Raw genomic sequence first — 8,104 nt, forward strand, 5'->3', positions numbered from 1 at the left:
TGGGCTGCAACATGGAGAAACCTTGCAGCGAGGGCAGACAGCTCTGACTGGCAAAGGGCAGGCGTGGCCCAGCATCAGTGAGCAGAGATAGCAGGCTCTGGGGGCAATTAACATCACTGCCTGCACAGGACTGTCCTCACAGGCAGTCCACCCAAGCTGTGAGCTGGCTGTGCCTTCCCCACAATGCCACCCCCAAAAAGCTCATGGCTTGGCAGCAGGCCCTGAATGCCATGAGCTGCACAAACTGCAGCATTCAAGCGCCAGCTGCAGAGGGTAAGAACATAATTTCTACTGATGTAAAACCTTGGGAGCCCTTTGCCTGTGGAGATATCTGATAAAAGAAGTTGTTGCATCAACTGATTGTTGGGACAAGAATAATTTTGGAGCCTGTCCAAGATGAGGTGCATGGCTCCGAGTGCTGGCTCAGCTGCCAGCGACAAGGTGACTGTCTGCTCACCTTGGTGCCACCTCACCAGTGGGGAATAATTTACTTTGAGATGCTGTTTGTGGGCAGTGATAACACTCAATTTTCTTGTAGCTTTCCACTGAGGTTTGTAGTGTAATTTATAAATAGTGATTAGAAAGCGTCTCCAAGTTGCCTGCTAGATGCATTTTTAGATTGGTCATTACATTAAAGTAGAAAGGGTGAAAAGACTTATCCAAAATGTTACATTGAATTACTGGCAAATTGATAAACATCCTGACTTTTTCCTTCAGAATGTCTGTATGCATGAGGTAACAAACGTAGCTTCTGTCACATACAAAGACAGACAATGAACTGTTAAAAAGCATAATACAGCCACCATAAAAAGTCAAAACACTTTTTATTGTTCACAGTTAGTGCAAATACAGATTATTACACATTGCAATAGTAGTGCATTCATGCGAACACACACAGTGTGGAAGGGTTTGTATGCTACAAGTTTTAATTATCCAGTTAGGGTTTTTTCAGTATATTTTCATGGTTGCTTTGCTCATCACAATAGACTTTATTATTGATCCAAACGTGTATACAAGTGTGAAGCTATAGGACTGTGTGCCTCTGCTGTGGTTCATGAGGAATGCAAGGATGTGAGCACGTGTGCTTCTCTACCTGGGATAGAGAATGCATAGAGAGCATTTTTGAGGAAGGGAAAACACATTTTTCACGGCTTGTCAGCATATTCCCCAGCTTATTAAAGAGAAGCAATGGATTTCTGCCCAGCCCATATAAGCTGATGCAGTTTGCCAAAACAACAGCTTCTTGTTGCAGGTGCTGAGGAGCCCAGCACTATGATCCCGGTCAATGTTGCTCATTCTTTCTTAAGGCACCTATTAGCATAGCATATCTGCACTGATCTCAAGGGCTGTTGCTGCAGCTGGAAAACAACTGACACGTTAGGCTGATTAATCCCTGTAGTAATTCCATTAACCTCCTTAATGGAGTTATAACATGGATGAATTTACCCCTCTGCAGCAACGTGAGAGGGAAGCGTTGCTCCAGAGAGCCTAAAAACATGGTGTGGCAGGGATGTCCAAGGTAAACATTTTGATTTTAGTGCAAAGCAAAGTGTCCTGATCCACTGAAACTGCTCCTGTTCCTGGCATTCAGAGCCCCTCGCAGCACCAACAGTGTCGGTGCCCTCTGCAGAGTGTGGTGCAGGGGGACGTGGGCACATCCCTGAACGTGCTCTTGTCTCTGTCTTTCACCCAGCCTGACAGTACATTTCCTCAGACACAGCTTTCCATTCACCTCTGCATTGCCTCTCCCTTTGCTCTGCCTGATGCTGATTTATCTGCTTGCTGCAGCTTTGTCTGTGCTGCATTCCTGGACAAAGGGCTGCTGAAAGCATGTGGCAAAGCTGCAGTGTTGGCCTGTCATTGCACAGGGAGTGGGTTGCGACAGAAATGGAGAAATACTGGATTTCTCTCTGTTTCCTTCCTGGTTTTCCTTAGCCTTTTGAGAGCAGATTAATCTGCTGCCATAGCTGTGTTCACAGCCTGCTCCTTTGGAGGCTTGATTGCATTGCAGGTCTGCCAGGGAGGGCTTCTCAGTGCTGTTGCCTCCAGAACGAAAGGGCCAAAGGCACCTTGGAGGCTCCAAATGAGCAGATGTCAGTGTTGCAGCCTATCACAACAACCCAGGCTCTCAGGGAGCTCCTGCTGTAGCTTGTTTGGGGACATACAGGTGGCCGAGGGCAGGGAACTGAGATCAGACTAATCCTGCTGCTAGTTCAAAGCCTGTTGCCATGTATGCAGGTGCAGTGATGCGACTACTAAGCTGCAGTATCTCTTCCTCTACATGGTTTGTGATCTCTGCATTAATAGGCTAAATTGATTCTCCTGGATAGCCGGTCCCATCCTCCTGCAGAGGCTGCAGTCTCAAGGGATGAAGTGGCCAAGCTCCTCACAGTCCAGGAGCTGGGGAGTGCTGCCTGCAAGGGATGCACATGCAGGGTTTTTATTTCACTTTCTGCCTGCGGCAGTCGCTTCCCACATTCAGCATGGGGACAAGAAGCCCCAGCAGCCATCTCTTGCCGAAGACCTCCCGCAGATTCTCCCTCCAGGGCCGGGCTTTCACCACCATCCCCTTCCGCACCTGGTACCGTGTCTGACCACGCAGGATCAGCAGCAGCTGGTGGCAGCAGAACCCAGCACAGGCCAGCCCAATCCCAAGCCAGAGGTAGAGCATGAGGATGACAAACATCTCAGAGCTGAGCAGAGCCCCTGCACAATGACAGTCAGGAGAGGGGAACAGCAAAAGAAAGAGTTTAGGAATCTCTCACATGTCAGCATCGAATGCAGCCCTGAGGGCCTGGCTGGCCACATTGAGCAGCCATACAAGAAGTGAGTGAGGAGAAAGGTAGGGTGGTGAATAACGACATAAAATTTCTTTCCTTGTAGTGGCCAGGCAGTGCATCCCTTTCCTTGTAGTGCCCCAGGCAGTGCATCCCACTGGGGAGGTACTAAAATGGTGGCAGTCTCTGCAGAGTTCTCCTTTTGTTGTTAATGTGTGGTCTGGATTTCAGAGGCAGTCTCCAGAAGTGAAAGCATTTGTATGACTGCAGCTCTATTTTGAAGAATATGAAATTATTTCAGCACTTGCCTGTTAAGCACAGGGACTCAGAGGTTCCCAGGCTCCTTTTGGAAGGAGATGCAGTTCTACAGCATTTAGATGCTTCCAGAAACCTTACTGTATGCATTAATACCAGGCAGACAGATTTGGGGCTCATCACTAGACATACATGTGCCCAGAGAAGCTATAGATCCCATCCAAGTAGGGGATTGAGGACAGGATCGATGGGGCTCTGGGCAGCCCAAGCTGATGGGGAGCAGCAGCTCTGCCCATGGCACAAGTTGGGACTGGGTGAGCTTTAAGGACCCGTCCAACCTAAACCATTCTGTGATATGTATAATCACTGAACAATAATATGTTTAAAAAAAATGAAAAATCAGTAATGCCTTTCCTACCATTTGACAAATACAGCTTTCACATGAATGCAATAATCTGAAACAGAAAACTTTCCCAAATGCAGTCCAAGTTTCTTTCTTAAAGTTGCTACTAGAATACTCCATCCAACCTATGGTCCCTGAGCCCAGCCTGCCTGGCATGCAGGGTGGGAGCACAGACTTGGCACAGGCTTGCACCATGTGCTCAGACCTGGGCTCTGCCTGCAGGCCACTCTGAGGGCTGTTGGTGAGGGTGCTGCTTGCAGCCCCAAACTGTTGTATCATCCTGCTAAGAAAAGGCACCAGAGTTGTTCTGTGCTCTCTTTAATTGCAGCATCATCTAACGAGAAATCATTAGATCCCAGTGGGCTTCGTATGTCATGCAGCAAGGAGAGAACAGTGTCCAGGATGATGAAAAATCCCCCAGACCAATTCTATTAGAATAATTTAGGGGACCAAACTGGAAGTGCAGAGCCAAATACAGGTTTTTCTGCTCTTCTGCTGGACCTGTATGACAGGCATGTGTTCCCTTCTACAGCTGATTTCAGATGGGATGGAGCAGAGGAAAGGGACTTTCTTCTGAGCCTTGGGAAGACAGCTGCAAGCTTTGTTTCTATGAGCTGCTGAAATTCAGCATCAAATAAGTAATTACACTCGTTTCCCTTTGCATTTATTCAGCATCTCTCAGCCATATTTTCCAGATGTGTGCATTTTTTAACCTTATTTAAAAATGCACTTATGCATTTTTTGTGGCTGCCCAGAAAAAGCATTTTCTATCCATTCTTTCTTGGATCTGGCCTGACCTGTATTTATAGAAGTGCTCTTCATTTGCCCCTCATCATTACAGTCCACTTCAGTCTCGGGTTCATTTTGCTCTGACTGACCTGACATGGTCTCAAGCTTATTACCATACGTTATCTATGCCAGAAAAACTGAATCACAGACTGAAATTATAGACTCTGGGTCAGACGCCAAAATATATGCTTCAGCATGGTCTGGGAAAATGAGCCAACCAAAAATTTTCCCAGCATGGAAGCAGGAAACACTGAGTTGAGCCTGAGATCAGCAGATTCAACTTCTGTCCTCTCCCTCCTCCCCAGCACCAAGGGCACTCTGGAGATGAAGGGTAAAGTTGTTTTGTTTTTTTTTTTCCTGTTATAGCAATGCTGTTTGGATCCCACCTAAGTAATGGCTGCATAAGAACATTGGGTGGGCAGTCCTTCTAGTCCTTCTAGTAACTAACTATTCCAGGCCATGTTTCTCTTTCCTGCATAGGAGGTAAACGCACTGATGGAAGCCCAGAAGGCCCTTCCTCCTGAGCAACCGAGGCACCTGCATGTTACTGTGTGCTGTCACTCCAGCTATGGCAGAAATTCCATGGGCTCATGTTTCTGTGATTCTGTTGACTCCTGGGTGCCCAAGCCCCCAACCTTGCCCCTAGCCCCTTCACATCCCATTCACACACTGCTGTGTGCCAACCTTGGCATTGTGGGTGCTGACACCAAAACTGGGGCACTCCAGTGTCTCTTCAGACATGTGCCAGGACCCAGCTTGGTGCAGATGAATTCACAGAATCAGGGAGAGAACTAATTCCTGGATAATCTTCTCCCACATCCCTGCTTTCCCTTCTAGGCTGATGTGCTGAGGAGAGCTTAGGCACCAAGGAAAAACATGCCAAGTGTTTTTAATGCTAGTGAAGCTCGTGCAACACTATTTACAAAAATTCTTTTGCATGGAAAAATGACTCCATAAAAATGTCATGGCAGGATTTCATGTTTATAGTCTCTCAGTGATTACCATGACGAATCTGTTCATTTGCCAAGTAGAGATATTTGTTTGTTTTCAGATGGCAACCCTGCAAACCCAGCCTGAAATCTGAAAGCAATCTGGGGTCTTTCTGGCTCTTGCATCACCAGCAATGGAGATCCCCCTATCAGATAATGATCAACAATTCTGGTGGCAGTGCACAAGCCAAAACAGACTCCAGGCCCTTCTTACTGTGCTCAGTTGAACCTTCAAAGCTAAAATATGTGGAATATCTATTTTAAACTGATCTAAATGTGCTCAGCATGAACTGCATGTGGGGAAAATGGCATTTTTCAGCTGTCAATTTCAGAGCAGACTGCTGTTTGCAGAGTAACTTGCCCCAGATCAGGTTTTATCTAGCTCTTACATTTAGACGGAGAAAGGGAGGATGTTGGAGAGTTTGAGAGCATGGTGAAAGGTGAAGAGACAGGGCTGGCAAAGTGGGGGAAAAGGCACAGGAACAGAATGAATGGGAGGGAAGGAGAAATCCTGGGGACATTTACAGGAGGACGGGAAGAGAAGGGAAATCAGGAAAAGCAGAGGGACGAATAAGGGATGGTGAAAGGAAGACAGAGGTTTGCTTTGGGTGCAGAGCTCTTCCAGAGAGCAGGAATGGATAATTTGTCTTGGCTTTCTGTAGAGCTGCATCCCAGACTAGAGTCAACAGAGAGGTGTTTGGTCACATTACATTAACAAATTGCTTGATTCCTGAAACATGAACCCAAATTCTCCTGTGCTAGAATCAGTAAGTTTGCTCTGACAGGAGGCAGGAGGTGGAGTAGGTGCATGAGTTGGATGAAGAGAATGGTCGTATCTCCTCTGGGACACTCTCCGCATCTGCATGTAAGACTCCCCTCACCTGTAGTACAATGAATAAAATCTCCCTTCTCTGTCTAAATGCCTCATGCATGACCGCAGCCCTAGACCATCTCTGGCAGTCTGGTTACAGAGTGTTTTCCAGAGTACAACACATTATGAATAGGGCTGTATCTGTAACCTGGAGAGGGTCCCAGTCTCTGAAGCCTTTGCCTTTAAAGGAGGCTCTACCAAACACAGACAATTCTCCCCATGCCTGCACCCTCCCCCCACCCATCCTCACACACAGCCAAACAGCAAAGACCATGGCCACTATCCTGGAGCCCTGGAAGAAGAATGGGCTCCTCATGGCCAAGGAAGGATCCTTACCTGAGAAGAACTGGCTGATAGAGTGAGGCAGAAGTGTGAGGAAGGCGAGTGGGTTTGCAAAGGACATGGAGAGTGAAGCAGAAATGTAAGCCATGCCTGCCACCAGAGAGTCGAGGCAAGCCAGAGAGGTGTAGAGGCAGAACATGATGAAGTTCCGCATGTTCCTGCTCCCAATGCAGTTCCCTGTGAAGAAACAGTGGTGGTCATGCCTCTGGGTGACTCTGGCACACAGTCTACAGTAGTGAGTGCTGGGCAAAGCTGAGCCAGGGGACCTGCTTCCATCCAGCCAGTCCGCCACCATTTCAGCTCCTTCGCCCAAGTTTAAGCCCTTGCCCAGTTCCTCAGGGGAGCTCTGGATCACGAGGATGTAGTTGCCCAGGGCATTAGCTGAGAGGAAGAGGAAGAGGGCCCCATGCAGCAGAGCAGGAGAGAAAAGTGGGGTGGTGGAGGGGTCTCTGAACATGCTGGGGATGAAGAGAAAGATCTGGAGGACGAAGGTCACTAGGGAGATGCACAAGAAGTAGGCTGGAGCAACAACATTGAGCAACCTGAGAACTAGCATTGCGGATTACGTTCCTGCAGGGGAGAGCAAGGAGAGGACGAACATCACCGCTCCGGCTGCACACTTCATCCTTCCATTTCCTGCCGGGTCCCCGGCCCTGCTCTGCTCCGGGAGAGCCCCGAGGCGGGGAAGCTCTCTCTCGCCGCCGCCCCACGGCCCCGGCGGGGCTCGGCAAAGGGGACCCCCAGAGCAGCGCCCGCTCCCCGGCGCCCGGAGGAGGCAGCCCGGCCCCGGCGTCTGCCTCAGGGGAATTCGCAGCGGTGGTGCCCCGGAGGGGCTGCGGAGGCTGAAGGGGAAGAGCTGGCTTCCTCGGTGTGCCGGCGGTATAGGCACCGCTTCGCTCGCCTAGCAGAGTCCCTCTGCCAGGCAGGGTCAGTTTTGGTATTGCATGAGAAGAAAAAAGGTGGTGCTGGAGGAGGGGGGAGTGAATTGGAAGGGAAGGGGGGGAGGAGAAGGGGAGGGGGGAGAGGTTGCTCTAATCCACTGCAATACGGATCAAATCCAATGCTCTAATTTATCCTTTAAAGCCACGGATCTACAGATTACCTCTCTGACCGCTGCCCTGCTGTGCACGAAATTAGAAAATGCACAAAACAGCTGTTCAAGTGCTGTCCGGATGCAACCTGCGGCGCTGGTCTACCAAGCCGGGCGGCCTCGCAGCCGCAGCCGCGGCTCTGACCGGCTACAGCGCATCGGCACCGGCCGGGCGGGCTCCCCCGGCTCTCTTTGTGCTCCCCTTGGCCCCGGAGCTCAGCCCGTACCGTGGGGACGCGGAGAGCCCGGAGGACCGAAGGCAGCTCGGAGCCAGTCCGGTCGCGGCGTGGCTGCCCCGGCACCCCGATCACTCCTCGCCGGCAGCTCCAAAGAGCTCCCCGGCGCCGCGGTGCCTGCAGAGTCCCGGAGACTGTGGGCGGTCGGTCCCCGTGCACGCCGCCGCCCTGCAGCCCCCTTGTTCCTGCTGCCCCGGTACCGTTCGTCTGGCACCTTCGAGCCTCCGTTACCGCCTCCACTCAAGCCGAGACCCCCGCGGCTGCCGCGTCTTAGAGCAGTCCGACCCCGCGCTCCTTCTCCTCCCTCCGTCTCCTTTTCCTTCTTTCCCTCCCATTCTGTTTTTTTTTTGTC

General features: G+C 50.3%; 1 protein-coding gene across 1 annotated transcript; it reads right to left on the minus strand.

Moving 5' to 3' along the window:
* Nucleotides 1-2,440: 2,440 nt before the first annotated feature.
* Nucleotides 2,441-6,982, minus strand: ZDHHC22 (zinc finger DHHC-type palmitoyltransferase 22). The gene is made up of 2 exons (XM_042871184.1): nucleotides 6,421-6,982; nucleotides 2,441-2,706 (listed from the first exon to the last, which is right to left on the minus strand). Exons 1-2 carry the CDS (start codon nucleotides 6,980-6,982, stop codon nucleotides 2,441-2,443), a joined length of 828 nt encoding a protein of 275 aa, XP_042727118.1.
* Nucleotides 6,983-8,104: the final 1,122 nt, after the last annotated feature.

The sequence above is a fragment of the Lagopus leucura genome, unplaced genomic scaffold (assembly GCF_019238085.1).
Source record: "Lagopus leucura isolate 7727_CA_CO unplaced genomic scaffold, USGS_WTPT01 Super-Scaffold_1, whole genome shotgun sequence".
Lineage (NCBI taxonomy): Eukaryota > Metazoa > Chordata > Aves > Galliformes > Phasianidae > Lagopus > Lagopus leucura.